Source organism: Cinclus cinclus, chromosome 10 (genome assembly GCF_963662255.1).
Source record: "Cinclus cinclus chromosome 10, bCinCin1.1, whole genome shotgun sequence".
In the NCBI taxonomy this organism is placed as follows: domain Eukaryota; kingdom Metazoa; phylum Chordata; class Aves; order Passeriformes; family Cinclidae; genus Cinclus; species Cinclus cinclus.
Genome location: NC_085055.1, coordinates 4476611 through 4497060, shown reverse-complemented (window position 1 = coordinate 4497060; position 20450 = coordinate 4476611). Strand labels below are relative to the sequence as shown.

At 47.2% G+C, this 20450-nt stretch overlaps 1 protein-coding gene across 5 annotated transcripts in view; it reads left to right on the top strand.

Annotated features, from left to right (window-relative positions):
• The window catches only part of TNIK (TRAF2 and NCK interacting kinase), a 151184-nt gene that overhangs the window by 99501 nt on the left and 31233 nt on the right, over positions 1 to 20450 (top strand). For 4 of the 5 annotated variants that reach the window (XM_062499315.1, XM_062499314.1, XM_062499311.1 and 1 more), the window contains exons 10-15: positions 3005 to 3180; positions 4756 to 4822; positions 5649 to 5853; positions 13909 to 14019; positions 14481 to 14567; positions 15829 to 16029. In XM_062499315.1, coding sequence (XP_062355299.1) covers positions 3005 to 3180; positions 4756 to 4822; positions 5649 to 5853; positions 13909 to 14019; positions 14481 to 14567; positions 15829 to 16029 — 847 coding nt within the window. The remainder of the gene's footprint in view (positions 1 to 3004; positions 3181 to 4755; positions 4823 to 5648; positions 5854 to 13908; positions 14020 to 14480; positions 14568 to 15828; positions 16030 to 20450) is intronic. The other variant, XM_062499313.1, reaches the window with a different exon arrangement.

Sequence of the window (20450 nt, the reverse complement as noted above, 5' to 3'; positions counted from 1 at the left end):
TTTGGCAGGAGGCATCTCAGTTTTGTCAGCCTGATCATCAGCTGCTCCAGTACAAAACCAGGAGGAGAGGAGCCATTCCCAGGTGGCTCTACAGAGGGTTTCAGATATTCTTGCTCTCTTTTCATGACCTTTTGAGGATACCATTAGTCAGCTGAGAAAATAGTGTAGGTGCTTGTTTTCTGCCAGATCACCAGTCTGCTCCTTTGTTATCCTCACTCCTACAGCACAAAAAGGATTGTGAGACTTGAGAATTTATTTTTCATACAGAAGTGCTGTTTATTCAGCAAAGACTCCCTCAGCCTCCAGGCAGAGGGGAGCTAATGAAATTTTGAGCAGGATATTTCCCTGTGTTCTTAAGGTAAAAATGGAGCTGGGATGGAATTTGTATTTTAGTTCCTGCCCTGCAGTCACAGGATGTGCAAGGTGGGGTGTTCCTGGGCACCACCTTCCCACACACATCTGGCAGCTATCCCAGGTTTGCCCATCCTGTGGGGTCTGCCCAGAGTTGTGTTCTGCCTGTGCCAGGGGTGGCATCCTGGTGCTTTGATGGAAGGGAAGCCATAGTGTAACAACACTCCAGCTTCAAGAGGCAGCTTGGTGCTTGCCTGGCCTCTGCTACCATTCCATGAGCAAGCAGGAATCCCTGGTGTCCATCAGAGTTGGGACATGGGTACCTCGGGTAGCTCAGACCTCTGTTTTTCTTCCAAGCTGTTGTTGCAGTGGAAAGCTCCAAAGGATCCAGATGAAGATCCACCAATTCCTTGAAAGCAAAGTTTTACAGCAGTTTCAATGTGGCACGGGGCAGATTTGCTGTCCCTGGCTCATTTCTCAACTGGAGGATTTTTGGGCCTTGCCAGGCTGAGTCCTGGAATTCTGTAGGCACATCCTAGGAAGACTGTAGATGTCTGACCAGGCTTTTGGGGTGGCTCCCTGGCAGTCAGTAGGCTGGTTTTCACAGACGCAGGTCACAAGAGCAAAACAAAATGGAGAAAGGTTCAACTTGAGTTTGTCCTTGCTTTTGTGCACAGCAGCACTTAAATGAAAGTACACTACATAGGCAGACCATCTTCTTCCTTACATGTAAAAGTAGTGAAGGAACTCCAGCTCCTTTGAGGGTAGGTTAGGAAAGACAAGAGAGAACACTGGCATGGGAGCCTGGCCTCAATTAAAATTGTAGAGAGGAAAATAATTTCGTTGCTTGCTAAATCCTCAAACTAGCTTTTAAAACATTGCTGTGTTCCTATGAAATTGAAGTCTTTGGTGTGTTGTTTTCTTTCCCAATTAAAGGCAGCCAACAATGAAGTTTTATTTTCCTCTTCCCCTGTTTTCAGGCAAAATGAACTCGAACTTTAGTGATTTTGTTCCCATAAACCTTCTCTAGCCCTGCATTGTAAAAGACATGAAACCTCTTTGTTAATGGGCTGATATTTGCACTGTGATACCACTTTTCATCCAAGCAGCTGCAAAGGCTTTGCAAACATTGATTTAAGCTTTACAAACCCCAGGAGCTGGAGGAATGTGTGTTTCAGGAAGGTGGACTGACCTGGGCCTGGGGAGAGGATGAAATTTGTGGTGAAGTTCTCCTGGATCAGAGCCAGGCAGAACTCCCTGGTCTTCAGCTCCAGTGAGGGCTGAACTGTACCACTGGACAGGCTGGCTTGTTTGAGAGAGGAAGATTTTGGGAAATGCAGCAGCCTGAGCTGGAAAGTGGATGGGGAATCCCTGTCCATAGCTGCTCAGGCAGCAAAGGTGTCTTAGGACATCACAGGGCACTGGGACCCCCATCCCATCACTTGCAGGAGGATAACTTTTCAGCTACTTCACCTGTAGTGTATTTGCACATGCTGTGGTGCACACATCCAGAATTGGAGTCTCTCCAGCTTCACAGCAACAAGGGAGAGTCATATTTTAGAAGTGGGTTTTTTTTGAACATCACACTGATTGTCCCTTCTGGGTACATTGAAACACTGCATTTCTCAAGGCAAGGTGGGGAAGGCAGATTTGCTCGTTAGCAAAGCTAGAGGGAAGATTTAATTGGATCCAGTAGCATATTTTATTTTTGCATCTCAATTTGTATGGATTAGCACTTAAAAGATAAATCACTTTTAGTCTGACAGCTTAAAAGTAAAATCCCTGAAAGCTCATTGTTTTACTTCTAATGCAGTTCTGTAGTGTCTCTTGGCTTCTGACATTAATTTATATTCATTTTCTTATTTGCTAAAGCAATATAGACTACAGTAGCCTGTAAGCATCTTCCTTTCTTGTAAATCCCCATTCTCTTGAGTTTATAATGTGGTGAAATTAGTTCCAGGAAAACTTTGGATATGCAGCACTTGAGACTAAGACGAATTTGTTTATTAAAGATTTGGCTGGAACTGTTTTAGCTGAGATTGAATGTAACTTTGTGGGCAGGGAGGGTGTGAGGAGGGCAGGGCTCTGTTCCCATCTCTATCAAAAGAACATGTCCCAGTCTCTTGAGTCAGGGGGTCTGGGGCTTGGTGGCCCCCTGGACCTGGTAGGTTGTGATGCTGCTGAGAGAGCAGGGAAGGGCTGGAGGCAGCAACATCACCCAAAGTCTGCCTGAGCTCTACCAAGCCTTGGAATGCTGGGACTTCAATCTTAAAAAAAAACCAAAAAAACAAAAAAATAATTAACCTAGCTTGTCCCACTCACCATCACAAAGATTCATCTCCTGAAACACTGCCCAGGGGGCTATAAAAGATGAGAAACCATCCACTCAGACATTGTGTTTATATCTGTGTGTGTTGTATTTCGTTTCTACCTGCAGTTTCACAGGTTCAGAGGGAAGGGAGCAGGAACACTCCCTTGGTTTTTCTTGGTTGCCATTGGTGATGTTGCTTTGGTTTTTCTCTGGTCACACTGATAGTTCCCAGCTTTCTGGGATAATGAGTGAGAACTGAGAAAAATCTTCTCAAACCTCTTATCAAGAAGTCTTTTTCACTTTCTGACATGAGAATCGATGTATTTACCTGTTCTTGACCAGGTCTAAAAAGTTTCAGTCTTTCATTGAGAGCTGCCTAGTGAAGAACCACAGCCAGAGACCAACCACAGAGCAGCTGATGAAGCACCCCTTCATCCGAGACCAGCCCAACGAAAGGCAGGTCCGCATCCAGCTCAAGGACCACATCGACAGGACTAAAAAGAAGCGAGGAGAGAAAGGTTAGTGGAAAAGAGAGGAGGGTTAGTGGAGAGGAAGGAGCACCCTGAGCAATCCTTGGCCTCTGCCATATGCTCAGATATCCCAGTCTGGCTAACCTGTGACCTCTGCCACATGCTTGGGGTACCCTACTGCAGACCAATGCACATCCGTGCAGGTGAAACTTGTGAGTAAAAGAAAAAAGACAGAGAGGACTGATCTCATGGTCTCAGTAACAGTTCTCCTCACTCAGACAGCTGAGTTTGTTTGCAGTCTTGTTAAATTCAATAGGTGTTATCCTTTGGATGGTTTTGGGGACAGATTGTTTTGTTTGGTTTGATTCCTCTCAGTCACTGAAATGAAAATAAATACCTGTAACTAAACAATGGGTGTTCATGCAAAGCAGACAGGTGACTGTCATTAGAGTTAATCAGTGTTTTTAAATGTATTTTTTTCCTAATGAAAAATGATGCCATTTTTTTAGTCCAGGTGGTAATTTCCACTTGGAACATCTAAGCTTTGATTCATTAAAGCACGTGTATAAGATTTACGTTTGCATAGATCCATGCTGGCGTGTGGGAGGGTGAATCTGCTAAGCTGAATTTTCCCCAGCTCACGTATTTCATGCCAAATGTGTTGATCTACGTGACATCCCTGCAGCACCAGCAATGAGCAGAGCTGTGCAAACGAACATCCAGATAAGACCCTTGCCCCAAAGCAATTCCACTGACTAGGAATAACCTATTAAACTGAATGTTTTCAGTGAACTCTCCAGGCCCTATCAAAGTCCTCTGCAAGAAAGATCAGATAGCAGAAGAAACTTATTCAGCTGCTTGTGAACTGAATTTTAATTTGAAGGCTCATTTGTAGAGTCCAGCAAATTAATACGTTGCTATTTCTCTTCTTATTGGTGGCAGAATTAATTTTTCATGTGTACCTTCCAGCCCCGTGTAATAGATTTCACTACAATCAAAACAATAATATGGGATCCCAGTGAAGTATTAAATGTGTTTAGTCTGGCAAATGAAGGTTGGACCCTAGAGATGGAGAGTAATTGGATAAATGCGAGCCTTTCTTTGACTTTAATTCCCTTCATCTGATAAAGATGATATCCCAACAGAAATTGCAGTATGTAACACAACATTGCAGTGAGCTTTTATGTAGATGTCTTCATTGCCTGGAAATTACATGGATTTGCATAGGAAAGGCATATGTTTAGGGAGAGAGGAGCTGGTGCCTTCAGAGCCTTGGTTAAATCCTAACTTCCTGTGGCTCCAGTAGCTGGTGGTGCAAATTTCTGTTGCAGAACCATACTGAAGAAGGGGATCACTCACATCATATGGGGATAAATTCTTATTTCAAGGACACCACTTTACATCAAGGGGCTGTGGTTGTCAGGGCTGTTGGACGCTGTGCTGGTGCTTCCCTGTCCTTGTGGACCCCATAAAACCACAAAATGCAGAGCAATAATGCTGCTTATTCTTGGTCATGCGAGGTGAAGAGAATTGCCTGTTCTGCCTTCAGAGCTCTGGGGTTTCCAGCCACTGGAAAAACAAATGAACCCAGCAAAGGGCACTGATGAGCAATTCTGTTCCTAGATGAGACAGAGTATGAGTACAGTGGAAGTGAGGAGGAGGAGGAAGAAAATGACTCTGGAGAGCCGAGGTAAGAATCAGCATTTCGTTTGTGCCCTTACATCCCTTTTGCTCTGTATAAAATCATCTTGGATTATGGGCTCATATGAACTGGAAATGGAAAAAGGACAGTCTGAGCACTGAGTCCTGTTCTCTGGCAGAACAGAGGAAGTTCTCACTGCCAGATGGTGCATGGGCATAAACTGATTCTTTGGATCACCTTAACCAAAAGCTTGGGAAGAAAACCCCATTTCCTGTGGGATCTGCAGCACGACATGGTGCTGTCATGGGAATGTGGATATTGAGATGTGGAAAAAGATGGGGTGAAGTTTAAAAAACTCTTTAAAATGTGATTCCTTACATCCAAGTGTAACTCTCTGTTTCCATGTAATTTTTCACCATGAAACCTCCCAGGTACTGCTGCAAGCACTGTGGGGCCAGAACTTTCTTTTGTGACATTTTTCAGAGCGGTTGTAATTATTATCAGGTTATTCCATTATTTCACTGAGATAATGTAGTATTTTAACGGCTGGCAATGATTCATGCTAAATGTGCTTTGTGCACAGCTAAATATAGTGTGTGCCAGCCACTGCAGCACAAGAGGCTTTGGTTAGAGACTTAATGTAAAGGAAGCCTTTCCATTTACAATGAGTAAATGACCGGTGAGCCGTGAGCTCTGTCACCGTGCCCTGCTCACTTGCAGGCCCCCATCCCTCCATCTACCGCTGCCCTGCCCAAACTCTGTCGAGTGTTCGGACGCTGTTGGGATGGAGGGGAGAGGGGCCACGCTGGAAAACCACACAGGAGGCTCAAGGCTGTAGGGAAGGGATCTTCTCTGATGCCTCTCCTGTGTGCAGCTCCATCCTGAACCTGCCCGGGGAGTCGACGCTGAGGCGGGATTTCCTGCGGCTGCAGCTGGCCAACAAGGAGCGCTCGGAGGCGCTGCGCCGGCAGCAGCTGGAGCAGCAGCAGCGCGAGAACGAGGAGCACAAGCGGCAGTTGTTGGCCGAGCGGCAGAAGCGCATCGAGGAGCAGAAGGAGCAGAGGAGAAGGCTGGAGGAGGTAACTGGCCGGGGCTGAGCTGTTTTTTGGGTGGAACGGCAGGATTTCTGGTGACAGGTCCCAGGGGATTGCTCTCAGCCTGGTTTAAGGTCATGTGCTGACCTCTCTAGGCAGTAACCCCAGACATTTTGTTGTGCTGGTCAAGCCCCTCTGCTCATCCTTTTGGTGCAGCCACCTCCAGCCGCTCTTCTCACCGTGGCAAGTGTTGCCAACTTTTGTGAAGGTAATGGAACTGGTTTACTATAAATAAACCCTTGGAATATCAAACCAAAGGGTGTCCCTGGAACTACTGAACAGAGTTAGCCCATGATTGGGGGTGACAGCTGTATTCAGTCAAGGTGAGCAATCCAGCATCTGTCAAGTTCATTATGATTATTTGCTCCTGTGGACTGTTGCAGTTGAAAAGAAGCTGAAAAGCTCCATTTGCCCTAGCCCCAGATCCATGTGCCATTTTGTGTCCCATTTAATCCCTAATTTCAACTTCAGTCCTTACAGTCCCTGCCAATTACAATTTCTCTTGCAGGGGAGGGGCAGATGCCTGCCTGACTTGTGCAATGATCCATATGTGCCCCAAAGGATAAGATTTCATTACCCTTGTCTTAACATACCAGACACAAATGCAATCAGTCATAAAATTATCCACCCCATTTAAAATCCAGCTGCAGGATTTGACCGTGTGACTTTGGGTGTCCCTGAGCTGCTCAGCCTGGCCATGTGCTCTGGAGCAAGTGCTGACTTTTGCTTTAGCTCCTGGTTCTTGTACTGAGGAAGTTCAGGAAAAAAATTCCCCGTCTCTTGGGGTTTTTTGATGGGGTTTTGCAAAAAGACACTCATTGCCTTGCTCTGAGCTCAGCCCAGGTGACTAACTGAAGGGTTCATACATTGAGAGTCATTAAATTAGCTTTCTGAAGAGGTCACAAATATGTCTGATAAAAGGATTTGTGGTAAATGGACCATTGGAGCATCTGTCTCCTTAATTTGCATGAGCAAGAGGTCTTACTCTGGTCACCAATCTCTCCCTGTACTGGGTAGTGCCTCAGGCCAGGAGCACAGACAAGAAGGAATTTCAAGCAGCTGGTGGTGATGATGGTGAAGGTATGGCCCCTCTTCGAGGTGGTCCTCTGAGCCCCTCCAGGGCAAAAATCAACACAGGCAAATCCCAAGCAAAGCATTTTTTCAGTCTGGTAAATATGTAGGTCTGTAGTGGTTCAGAGCACAAAGTGTTCAATACTTCGTAGGTCAGGCTTTGCTGGAGCCCTGCACCCATCCTGGGGCTGGCAAGCTGCTTTGGGAGAGGACAAGGTTTGCACATAGATGCACCCCAAAATCCCCTAGCCCAGTAGATGTTTGTGAGGACTCTTGTAAGGAAGCCTGGTTCTGCCTTTGTCCCAACCTGCTTGCTGCAAGCAGTACAGGAGCAGAACAACAGCAGAATAAAAGCAGACACCAGATTAGCTGCAATCCTGTAATGAATACAATGCTTGTTGCTGTATTAATATGTTCTCTTCACATAGAAGAAAATTGTTCTCTCTTTGCTGCTTCCCAGGCAGGTTTTGAATGAAGGACTAATCCCTTTGCTAAGCTGGAGAGCTCTGCCCTGAGCTACAGAGTTGCTGCCTTGCTGGGCCGGGCTGTGCTCGGTCGCCTGGGCCTTGCCAGTTCCTTTCTGCTGTGTCCCCAAGTCATTAAAAGTCAATGGCACCATAGCCAGGATTTAAACCCAGTGCCTTTTCTAGGGGCTCTGAAGAGCCCCACTGGGCTGTTCACCCACTGCCTTCTTCCCAGCTGCCTTACAGCTTTTGGACCTCAGTTGAAAGGGAGATGTGCTGAAACAAAGTTGGCCAAGAGGTATTTGCAAGCTCCTGCCGTGTCGGAGGAGTGGGAAAAGGCAGGGGGACTGTAGTTGAAGAGCATCCTCTGCCCCCCTTGATGTGATCAGTCCCACCAGCTCAGCTAAGATCAAGGCAGATGCTGGTGCCAGCTGGCAACTGTGGTAGCCCCAGCATTTTCTCAAGTGCCCATTTCCTCAGGTCTATCTGGCCAGGTTTAGCTTCACTTGCATCCAGGCACAGAGTAAAATGAGCTCTGTTCTGTATTGGACACTGTTAGCCTGGCGAGCAAGGAACAGCTGAGTTGCTGTGATGAGGATTGAAGCTGGAGTCCCTGAAAGAGGTTTGCAACCTTGTGTTGCAAACGTGGTGGGTTTTGGCAGTGTGAGGACAGATGCTCCCCAGCATGTCTGGCTGTGGTTTAGGCAGCTCCAAGGTGCCCTGAATCTGCAAAACCAGAAAATCTGGAAATGCAGAGATTAGCAAATAATGTTTCATCGCTGCTGCTGCTGCAGGGATGTAGTTTGGGCTTTGCCCTTCCTGGATATTTTGGGGCAGGAAACATCTGATGGGCAGACAGAAGTAGCCAACAGCAGCTGTCACAGCTGTGCTGAGTTTGGGGTGGCTGTCCTGAGGCTCCCAGCACACTCCATGGATGTCGAGTGCTCCTGCTGCAGCACTCGTACCCATCCCAGCAGCAGCCAGGCTGCTGCTCTTGGGCCTCTGCTTTTTCCTACACCAGCTTCACACTAACTTTTGTTGATGACTCTTGGCCAGGGATTTATTTTGGTTAATGGGAACAGGATTTCTTCCATGCTACTTTATGGTCTGACTAAGATGGGGTGTGCCTCCAGCATGCAGCACTGGTACCAGCAGATCTCTGGGGGAAGAGGCCAGTGGAAGACTCAGATTACTGTGTTTTCAAAATAAATTTGACCTTTAAAACACAGTAAAGCAGCCGGGACAAATAAACCCTTGGAGCTGGTGGCTTTTGGGTGTCCTAAGTCAGCCTGTTCAAGCTGCCAAACATATTACTGTGTTTACAGAAAGAGCTCCTAATCATCGTAAGATGCTGTGGAGGTGTCCAGGCTGAGGGAGTGAGTTGGCATTTGGGCCCAAGTGCAGCTCCAAAAGGATTGATGTAGAAGGATGCCAAGTTCAGAAATGCCTGGACTTAATTAGTGCTGGAGATGCACAGCAAAAGAGCTGAAGAAAGGCCTTTGTGGGATAACTGGCCCATTCCTCTGTCAGTGCAGACCTTCAGGAGGTTGATTTGGTGTTTTTCCAGTGATGTCTTTAAATACTGGCAGGAGTAGAGCTTCTACTCTTTCTCATGTCTCATCTAGCAGAGCTCAAAATGAAGGAATCTCATTTTTTCTGTCACCTTGATCTTCCTAAATGGGGATTTCTGAACTTCTCACAAAGTACCTCCCACATTAGGGCTTTTTTGGGGTAATCCACCATCTCCTGATGCTGCTCTAACAATAACATCAAATGCATATAGAAAAAAGTCAAGTGAGGAATTCTTCTGGTGGTCTCTGTATGCACTTTTTGGTGCCTCCGAGACCTTGCTGCCATCCTTTGTGTGTCTCCTTGCATCTGTTGGACACTTGGGCCTCCTTTTTCAGGAGCTGACCAATTTCCTTTCCTGAGGATGAATCTTCTTTCAGGCAGCCAAAGAGATTTAGATATGCAGCTGTCTTTAATTGCAGTGGAAGTAAAAATGCCCAAGCTAGCTTTGAAACAGGGACTTTCATGGTAGCAGAGTTGCAGCTTTGTTTTCCCTTGTGCAGAAAGTTGGTCTCATGAATTCAAAATGTGCACCAGAACTAACCCTTAGATTAGAGAATTAAATATCAATAGATCCAACAGCACTACAGAAAATGTTTATGTCATGCAAAAGGGTGAATAGGCTTGAATATATTTTAATTTTTCCCTATATATACATATATTAGATATATATAGTTCCCTAATCAGCCTTCCATTTGTTGCTGGCAGAGAATGAGCCTTGATGCACTGGTTTAACCACCAAAACTCCAGCTGAGCTGTAGGAATGACACATCCTGGGGTCAGGAGCCTTGGGGATTCTGTGAGACAAATCTCTGTGCAGACCCCTTGGCAGCAGTGGGCAGATAGAATCAGAGAGGGCTTTAAATAACCTCATTTTTCTGCCAGACTGTGGATTTTCTTCTTTCTAGGCATAAAATGAAGGTCAGATCATTACAGGGTATGTACAAGGCAAATAAATCTAAGCATCTTGCTGTTTTCATTTGAGGTTTCAGTTAGTGCATTTATGGAGCTGGATGTTATGAGCTTGCTGAAGCTCCTGTAAATGTTAACCAGCAGAAGCTCATCGACTAGAAGTTCTTATAAAGCAATGCCAAAAAAAAAATTCAGCAGTTAATTATAGGTAAATTTACGTTATCTAAAATGGTGGTTTGTTATTTTCTTTTGCGTAGGCAGATGTCCTGTAGCTTGTAGGAACCTTGTCATTAAGATAACAGCCCCCTCACAGTTGTATGGTACATGGGGACACTGCAGTGGTTCCAACAGCATTTCTGCACCCATTTCCAAGGAGAGCTGTGTTACAGCAGCTCTTGTAGTACAGGAATGAGCTAAACCTCATGTCTCTCTCATTTTTGTCAGGAGGCATGTAGGGCTCATAGTTTCTGAAGCGTGAGATTTTTCCTGCACAGGGCATCTCTCCATGGTGGTCCCGAGTAAAAGCTCTGCAGTGGTTCAGAGCAAATCAGATCCCTGTTTGCCATGATGGCAAGTTCTGACCCAGTTTCTCTACAGTGGGAAACACGTCTCCATGCTCCAGTGCTTGGTGTGTCAGGAAAGATGATGTTCCAGCCACAGTCACTCTTTCCCTGGTGGCTCAGATAAATGAGCCTGTCACAACAACGCAATCACCTAGAATATTTGTTTTCATTTGTCACTTGGAATTCCCCTTCCAATTCTTTCCTGGCTCATGCTGGTGTTTGGGAGCAGCAAGCCAGGGTTTCCAGGAGCTTCTTCTTGCAAGTGTCAGTGCCTCTCTGAGCTCACAGGGTTCGAGGGGTGGCTGCCTCTCTCACTGCTCATAGCCCAGGCTGTGTCTGGTCTAGCAAAGTAAGCTTTGCTCTTTGAAGTCCTTGTTTCACACCAGGCCTCCAAGGGCCTTACCACCAGAGGTTTTGCCTTCATGTGTCTTCTCTCATCAATATTTGAAACCTGTCATATCTGGTGCAGCACAAATAAGATCCTGTTCTGGCTTACAAGCAGCTACATATAGCTTTACCTGCAGAGTTATATAAATCCAGTCCTAATTAATTGGTGTTCTTGCTTTGCATGAATAATGGATGTGGATAGTGTAAATACACACAGTAGTTTCAGGCTTGGAGAAATGTGGGAAGCATGCTCTTGCAGTGGGAGGGGGAGGGCAGAAAACAGGGAGAAAAGGAGGCAAGGAAAGAGAGATCTTTAAATCTTTTTTTTCTTTTTTTTTTTTTTTCCCTTTCTTGTTTCTACATGCACTTGTTTTCAGCTGCATCTCCCTGATCCAAATCCCTCCTTCAAAAATGGTCCCCATCATCCTAGTGCTGGGTAGACTGGGGCATTGCTGGAGGCTTTGCCCAGTGTAGTGCCTGGCCTCTCCAGATGTTTGCCAGCTCCTGCAGGGGGGCCATACAGGGAAGGCAGCTGATTCAGCCCCGCTCTGCTGGGCTGCAGTGTTCAGCTGAAGGTGCTGGTAATGCTCCCATGACAAATTACATGCTTATAATGTGACCTGACAAAAGTGCTGTGGAGCTGGAGGGAGGTGCTGCACTCCTGGATTCTATAAATGTATGTGTTGAATCCCGCTTAGAGCCTCAGCCCCAAGAGCCTGGCTGCAGCAGGGTGCAGGGGGCCTTTGAGTATCCAAAAGAGCATCAGGCCTGGCTTTGAAGGAAAGTGGTATCTGTGGGCCTCAATTCTCATTCCTGGAGTTAAATAAGCAGTTAGAAGGCTAGTGGTGAGATGCTGCCATGAAGGACACGGGCCAGAAGTGAGACAAGCTCACTGGGGCACATAGTACCCAGGAAGGATGGTGTGCTGCTCCCTCCTTGAGAAAATCACTTTTGCCCCCTCCTTTGGAAGGATTTGGATTTGCTCGCCTACTTGATTGGCAGTGAAGGACCATTTGGGTGATTTTTATTTAAGAAGTAGCTGTGGTATTCAGGGCCTTACCTCCTGCCAGCCAAGCCCAGCCTACACAGGCATTATATACTTTATTCAGCGGCATGATAGTTTAACTAAAAAAGCCAGGCATTAAAGCCCACCCCAAATCTGGTGTGATGCAACTGTGACTGGAAGCTCAGGGAACATTTATTCAACACATTAGTCTGAAGATCTGTGTTTCAGAGGTCATGGGAGCAGTAATCATCACCTAAGGAGGTCAGGGAGGTCTGGCAAAGCCAAGAAATCCTGTATATCACCAGGATGCTGCATAGTGAGTGTGTCCTGGTGGTGAGCCCTGTGCAGTTTCCTAGTGCAGGGTTCCAAAAGCTTCACCCAGGCCCACATTCCCCTGTTGCCAGGGAGGGCAGGCATGCACACAGAGTGGCTCGTACATCCCCTGTGTACGTGGGCAGTGTGAGTGACTGTGCTTGGCATGGACCACACCGGTGTCTGCAGCTGGCAGGTTATTTCAGGTTGGATGCAGTTTTTCCTTCCCTGAGGAGTGTGGAGCAGCTCTGATAAATATGGCTATAGGTGGCACTACAGCTGTGCTGCAGCTCAAGGAAATCATTGGAGTCCCATGTGGATGTTATGTGTGGGTGAGGAGGCAGCAGCAGGACAGGCAGTAGTTCCTGGTGGAAATGCTGCGGTCTTTAAATGTTTGTTACAGTATCTGTAGTTAGATTTATCTTCAGGGATATCTATCTCTAATGATATCCCTAGATGTATATCTCCACCGAGACACAAATATATAGAGTATGGAGGAAAATACAGTATCTATAGAGGTATCTACAGATAGATACAGATTTTAAATCCCTCTGTACAGTGCAGGTCCCTGCAGAGCAGCAGTTTCACACGGAGGCATCTTGGTCTCTGGAATGCTCAGCCAGCTCTTCAGCTGCTTGCCCCAGCCCTCCCCAGGATTTAGTGAATGCATGGCATTGCCAGTTTCTCCAATGACAGCGTTCCCACTGCAGTCTGCTCAGCCACTGTGTGTCGGCAACGGAAGAGAAAAAAAGACAGGAGAAAAGGAGGAAAAAAGGGCCAGGTTTCTGCTTCAGCGGGTGCCTTTCCCGTTGGCATGTGGCTGCACCCAGGAGATGAGGAGATGATGGAGTCAGGGCAGGCAGCTCCAGCAGCCAGTCCCGGCATTTGAGTGCCCTCTGCCGATGCTGGATGTGGTGCTGCAGTGGGGGCTGCCCTGCCGAGCAGCCTATGCAGCACTGCAGCACTTCCATGCCAGCCCCTGCTCCCGGGATGGTTTGGACCGCTGGAGGAGTTAGGCTGGGTTAAAAGCAGGCATTTGGGAACTGCAGGTGTGCCCAGGGTGACTCACAGCAGGCTGTAGGTTTTTACCACCCCAAAACTCCCCAGATTGCTGTCAGCAAAGGTACTACAGAGCAGAGCAGGTGGGGTGCACCCAGGAGGGAGTGGAACAGGCATGACCTGAGAATAGCAAGGGAAGTCCCATTCTGCTTATTTGGTGCTTCAGAAAGGAAAAACCCTCGGATTTTGAGTCTTCCTTGTTGGTTTCTGGTCTCAGCAAACATGAAGAGGGATGCATTTCTCTCTCAGTAGGCAGTAAGTCCCCTGGCTCTCTCCCTCATACTCATGGGTGGGTTTGGGGCTGAGATGTGTTACCTGTAGGCGATGGGTTCGTGTAGCTCCTAGGTGTCCAAGGCCTGATTAACCCTCTGGTTGGCCATGCTGGAGCTTGGGGATCGTGCACTGCCCCCATGGCTTCATCTGCATATGGGAGAAGAAACGATCTGGTTCTGGCTATGAGGATGCTGTGGGTTTTCCACAGCCAGTGCCAGGCACCAGAGTGTGTGAGGATAGAGTGGGATCAAGGAGTCCTTCTAGCACCCAAATGGACCAGCCTGTTGGCAAGCCATCTCCATGGGTGGGTGGGAGCATTCTGGGTCCGTGGGCAAGGGGGCACCCCAAAAATTATAAGAAAAAGGACTTGAAGCTCCCGGGGAGAAGGGTGGGGATGCTGACCTGTACCTCCTGCCTCCCACAGCAACAGAGGCGGGAGAAGGAGCTGCGGAAGCAGCAGGAGCGGGAGCAGCGCCGGCACTACGAGGAGCAGATGCGGCGGGAGGAGGAGCGGCGGCGCGCAGAGCACGAGCAGGTAACGCTGTGGGAGTGGGGCCGCTGCCTCCAGCACGGATTCCTCTGCCTCTAATCAGAGATTTTCTTGTAAACACTCATTTTTTGCCACTTGAGAGCAGATTGCTTAATTGTTAACACCGCGTGTGTCGCTTTCACTGCTGTTTATTTCTGTGTGGATCCACTTGCTGGCCCGCAGATGTGAAGGCACTTGGTGCAGGTTTTCCACACCCACTTGTTCTTGGGGTCAGAATTTTTGTTATTCTTAGGTAACGTTTGCCATTTCCCAGTGGTTTCCGTTCTTGTAGAGTGGTGGGCACCCTGGGCTCTTCGGGCAGGGATGGAGGGTGCCCAGGTTGGTTGATGAGATCACTTGGGCGGGGCGGATGTGGGTGCCTAACTCATTCTCCTTCCTCTCCGGAAATACTGGTTCTTTTACCTTCTCTCTTTTTTTCATTTGATCCTTGCTGCCCATGCCTCCAGGAGTACATCAGGCGACAGTTAGAGGAGGAGCAGAGACAGTTAGAGATCCTGCAGCAGCAGTTGTTGCAGGAGCAAGCTCTACTTCTGGTAAATGGGAGGCCACGGCCACGCTTGCCACTTTCTGCCTGTGTCATGTCCGCATGCACCTGTGTCCTCCCAGTGCCTCTGACATGCCCAGGCATGGGGGACACTGCTGTCACCATCCTACCTGGAGCCTCCTGTCCTGCTCCGTGGCTGCAGCATGCCTGGGTTCCCCGTTCTGCTCCGGGCTGGGTCCCCTCATGGTGCGCGGCTCTCGTTGTGTCCCCTCCGCAGCGTTGGCGTGTGTGTGCCCTCATGAGAGGAGTAGCCCTGGTGGCTGCTGTGAAGTTTTGGAGGCTGTTTGCAGCATGTTGGGGTTCGAGCTGTTGAGTGCCTGCATCCATCACATCCACCCTTCCATGCTGTTCTTCATGTTCTGAGTGAAGGCTTTTGTTTCAATTTCCTTGCAGGAACACTGTCTATTCCCTTGTGTGCTGTTTGCATTCTGGATGTTCTCTTTTTTATTTAATTTGGGTTTGAGTTCTCCTGTTTTTTTACTGCTGGTAGCTGTTACTCTTACTGCATTTTCTTTTAATCTACAGGGGTTATTTTCTTTTGTCTTGCTATTTTATTTAGGAAAAACAAAAGCCCTCACACAAGCCATTGCCTTTTAAAAGGACTTCTCAAAATTATTTACTCCTTAAAACTCACACAGCTATAGGGATTCAGAAAGATCATACAGTTGGCTTTGCAGTGTGGGTCTTCCCAGGATCAATTAACTGGTCCTGCAGAGGAGTTGGCTTCAGTTGGGTCTGACCATAAAATGATGAAATGGTTTGGTTGGAAGGGACCTTAAAAACCATCTCTCTCCAACCCACTGCCATGGGCAGGGACCTTCCACTAGACCAGGTTACTTTAGGCCCCGTCTTAACCAGATGATGTTTGGCATCTCGTTGAATAGATCCTTTGTTTTTCTATCCAGAAAAACCTGGACAAAGTCAGTTGTAACTCCTCAGCAAACATGAGCCCTCAGTGGGTCTTGCAGGGCTTCCCTGACAAGGCAGCACTCACATCTCCTATTCCTACCAAGCGGGGCAGTTCAGTGGCTGCAAAGCATCACTGGCAGAGTCACAACTCTGAACTTGTTTGCTCTGCTGTCTCTCCTTGGGAATGCTTTACACAGCTCAGTCCCTAAAGTCTTTCAAATGAGTGAGCTCTGCCAGAAAACAACCTTTCAGATGCTCAGGCCCCATTGTTGACCCAAACAGATAAATCTGCAGGTTGCAGGCTGGCTGGGCACCTTGTCACTGTGCTTTCTCCTGGGTAGGAGTACAAGCGCAAGCAGCTGGAGGAGCAGCGGCAGGCAGAGAGGCTGCAGAGGCAGCTCCAGCAGGAGAGGGACTACCTGGTGTCCCTGCAGCAGCAGCAGCAGCAGCAGCGGCAGGACCAGAGGCCAGCAGAGAAGAAACCCCTCTACCATTACAAAGAAGGGATAAATGCCAGCGAGAAGCCAGCATGGGCCAAGGAGGTAAGGGAGAGCAGGGAGGATGATGGTGCTCCTCTGCATCCACAGGGCTGGGTCTGAAATACACACAGCAGGTTGTGCTCCACAGGGTGGGGATCCAGGAGATGCCATCAGCTGTCCTGAGAGCACTCCCAGGTCGGTGCAGTGTGTCTATGTGTTTATACTTACAGGGGTAGGTTTTTCCGTGAGGGCATGTGAGGAGGAGAATGGATCCCTTCTGGGGGGGTTCAGCCTGTCTGGGGGCTTGTGGACATAGAATCATAGAATGGTAAGGGGTTGGAATAGACCTTGAAGATCGTCTCCTTGTTCTTCCTGGCATGTCCACAAGTCTGCAGGGTCAGCGGTGAATGCAGAGGGGGATGGTTGTGAGCTTCTTTGCTGAGACCTAATTCTGCATAGCCAGGGGTTGGTTGGACAGCTTTTCCCTGCAGGCTTGAGGCTCTATCCTTTGGGGTTACTCTTTCCTTATCTTTTCTGTCAGGCAAAAAGAGGGGATTGTAATAGTTGTGAGATCTTGAATATTAATTCTTGTTAGTCTGAATAATCTTGAAGATATTAAGACATGCATTGTCTGCAGTGCAGATCCAGGATCATGTGCAAACTCCTTCATCTGTTTGTGGTGGCTCCAGTAAGACTGGTGCCTGCTCTTGCAGTTAGTTTTTTCTAAAGTTCTTTTTTGTTTATTTTTGTAACCCTACTCTGGGGCAGAAAAATCTTTTAATAACCTCCCTATTCTTTCTACTAAGCAGGAGCACTGCTTGGCATCCTTTTGTCCTGGCAGACATGTGATGTGCATCCAACATGTAGCTGGTCTTTCCTTTTGACAGTTCTCAGCTGCATCCACAATACCTGCAAGCACTGAATGTTCAAGGAGTTCAGCTACCTGTTGCTAAGAAAAGGCCAGTTCTTGGCCTTTCTGATCCATCACAGAGATAGATATGGGTGTCTAAAATTCTTTTCAACTCTACACACTCGCTTGGATTTTTCTTTTGTTACCTTGCAGTTCAGTCTTCAGTCTTTCTGGTGGCAGTGCACCAGATGCTAGGTTTTCATGGGTTTGCATCATCATCCTCCAGCCCTTCCAGTGAAAGAGGGGGCTTGATAAGTGGGATTGCAGATGAGGTTCCAGATATGCTGAGCTGCCTCTGACGGGAGAGGCTTCCACCTGGGTGGTGCCTCTGCAGCTTTGGGCAGAACTGGGTCACTCTTGTCCATCTGCTGGAGTGCTGAGAGTAGGTAGTGGGCAGTGGGAATAAGCTCTGTCTTACATTGCCTGGTTTCAAGTAAACCCTCTAGAACATTGCTAAAGTACTTCTGGCACTGTCTTCAAAACTTTAGCAAAGATATGTAAAAACGAAAATTATTTTTTTTATTCGGGGTGGAAGAAGAAAGTGCTGTATTTAGCTTTCCCTTTCAAACACAAAGGCCCGTTTCTTCTGTTTTATGCGGCTGGCATCTTTTTTGATGCTGTTGCTGGAAGCAGGACATTGGGAACTGCACAATGTTAGTAAGAGCAGCAGAACATGGCCTCTTACCCTTTGCCAAAATCATAGGGAAGATGAGGTTTCCTGTTGTTGGGGAACTTCTCCAGCTTCCACCAATTAGCTCTCCAGACCATTTATTCCTTACCTGTGTCACTCTGTCTGGTTTCTAATTAAATGCTCCAAGCTGTGGTATCTTTCTGCTGTTGAGAGCAGTAGTTTGATGTACTGCCTCAGCAAAGCACCCTTGGGAATCTCCCAGAATGAATCCTCTTGCCTCCATCCCATTTTATCTTCTGTCTTCTGTTTAGTCCTACTTTTAACACAATTCAGGTACTTTGCTGCATATATTGAAAGCCCACCTTTGCTGGCTCCACAGATAGATTTGTGCTGATACTTAATGAGCCTACCATGGTTCTTGCTATAGTTTAGCTATTTCCATACCCAACCCATGCATGCTAATTTAACAGAAATATTGAGACTTTGTTTTCCTGTGGGAACAATGAAAAGACAAGTCTGGTGCTCAGCCTACAGTTTCTGGAGGCTGTGCAAAACTTATTTGGATATTTCCTGAGGATTTTGCATGATATCCCACACTGCCCTTGTTTTTATGCTTTTTTGGTCTGAAGTCTTCTCTCTTAGGAGCTCAGTCACCACAGCTGAGTCCTCCTCATGCTGTGCCCATCTTTGCTTTTCACATCTCTCCTTTATGCACACCTTTTTCCACCTCACTCATTTTCACAGGGTGATCCCAGGACCCTGCACAAGTGGGATAAAGCATTGAGGTGAGGCTGTAGCTACTCACCTTGTGGTTGTGTCCCTGCATCCCCTGGTTAAGGGACTAGTCTGTTGGTGATGACAAAGCTCTGGGTGAGGAACCAGGCTGTGCTGCATCTTTCACAGTTTCCCCAGAGCACACTCAAGGATTTCTCTTGATGCTGAACAAAACCATCTGAGCAGATAGTCCTGCCAAGACGCATGGATGCACATCCCCTTCTGCTGCCCTTTCTCATCTTGTTATCCAGGGTTATCCACTGGAAGTTAACTTGGGATATAGCTTGGCTGCTGTCCCACATCTACCCTGTTCACCCAGGCACATCTCTTAAAATTATGGATTATTTGGGTCTTTTTGGAGATCATGTTGGGACCCTCTGGTGATCCAGCCAGGGATATGATGTTAGCACTCTGAGCTGTGGTCCTGTAATTAGCAGCTCCCTTTGTTACTGACTTTTCTGTTATGGATCAGTATTTGCTAAGCAATGTGTTGCAGCAAGCCAGGGAAAGCTTGGTCAGCTGAAGGATGGCTTTGGGCAGGAATATACCACACATGACTGTGCAGAAAGGAGGGGACAAGTTTATGGCTCCTGTTGTGCTTTCCCACTATTCAGAGTTTCCCTGAGAGAACTCAGGGTTCAGCTGTGCATCACAAGATGTTCTGTTCTCTGCAGCAGCCAGCACCCACATCAGCTCCTCCTTCAGTCCCCATGGCTATTGTCTTGCTCTCACTTTGAAGTGATGGATTAAAACATTAGTAGTCTTCCACTGGGACTGCACAGCAACCACTAAAGCTGTTTCCTGTTTTGGGGAGTCTTGAGTTGGATTAGAGGTGGTCTGTACTTGACCACTGATTAACTCCTGGAGGGTTTTGCTGCTTTTTCCCCCTTTCTGCCTAACAGTGGAGTCAGTAGAGCCCCACCAAACACAGCTGGAGAGTCCCAAGAGCATCTTTTGCTCTGCTGGTGTCACAAGGTACAATAGCAGTGGGAAATCAAATACCTTCTTCCCAGTACCCAGACATCCCCATTTGATCCCTGTCCTGCCTTCTCCTCCACACCAGCTTGGACATCCTCCACAATCAGCTGCACATTAGGGCCTGGCACTGTGCCTGGGAGCAGCTGGAGCTCTCGGCATTGGCTCCGTCTGCGCCTGTCGCTGTCACTGCCAAGGCTTGGCTGACGAGGAGATGAACTGGAGCAGCCTGTGACCCAGCACTCGTGCTGCTGCTCCCTTTGCAGAGGCAGCTCTCCTTCCTATCCTGCTCCTCTTCTCATCCCTGTGTTCCTTTTCTTGGGCACTGCTGAGCAGGGCTCTGCACAGCCTCTGCTTGCTGGTTGGCAGTGCCTGGGTAAGTTGTGGTGACCTTTCAGAATACAGCAGGAGCCCAGGTGGCCCTTCATGGATTTAAAAAGAAAACAGTCTGCAACACAAATTTCTTACCTAGATTTTACTCTGTCTCATGCTCAGTCTCTGAAAAGGATTCATTTTTATTCATATAATGGTTCTTTTGTTTGATGAGTATTTACTTAAAGAAGAGATGTGGTTCTTTCCGAGCAAACCTGTTGTAAAGATTGCCTTTTAACGAGCCTTTTAACGAGGCGTCATCCACGGTGGAATTGAGACATGCTAGGGGTATTTAACACTTTAATGACACATAAATAAAATACTCATCAGATCTCGAGGTATCAAAAATTCTGCATAGCATACGCTGCCTGAATATCAATGCACAGCCTAACTGCAGAATGGCACGGCTGGGTGAGCTGAGACCACTGTGTTCCCATCAAGGGTAGCTCAAAGCAGTGGGCTTTGGGTTGATGTTCTCTCTCGTAAAAGGCTTTTCCCCTCCCATACATGACAAGGTGCTAGACTCAGTAAATTCAGATCAAAGCCAACAGTTTTCTGGCTGCCATGTTTATTCTTTAATTCAGATCAAACAAAAACTACTTACTGTGGATTTTATAACAGTGAAGGAGAACAGTCCCCATGCTAAAAGATCCATTTGAGAAGAAGCAAGAGCTTCTCAGGAGTCATCTTCTAGGACATCTCTCTGATGTGCTGCCTTTTCTTTATTTTTTCTTTTTCATTTCTTTATTTTTCCATTTCATATTCAGAAATTAATATAAAGATTTTATAATATTTTATATTAGAAATTACTACAAAGATTAT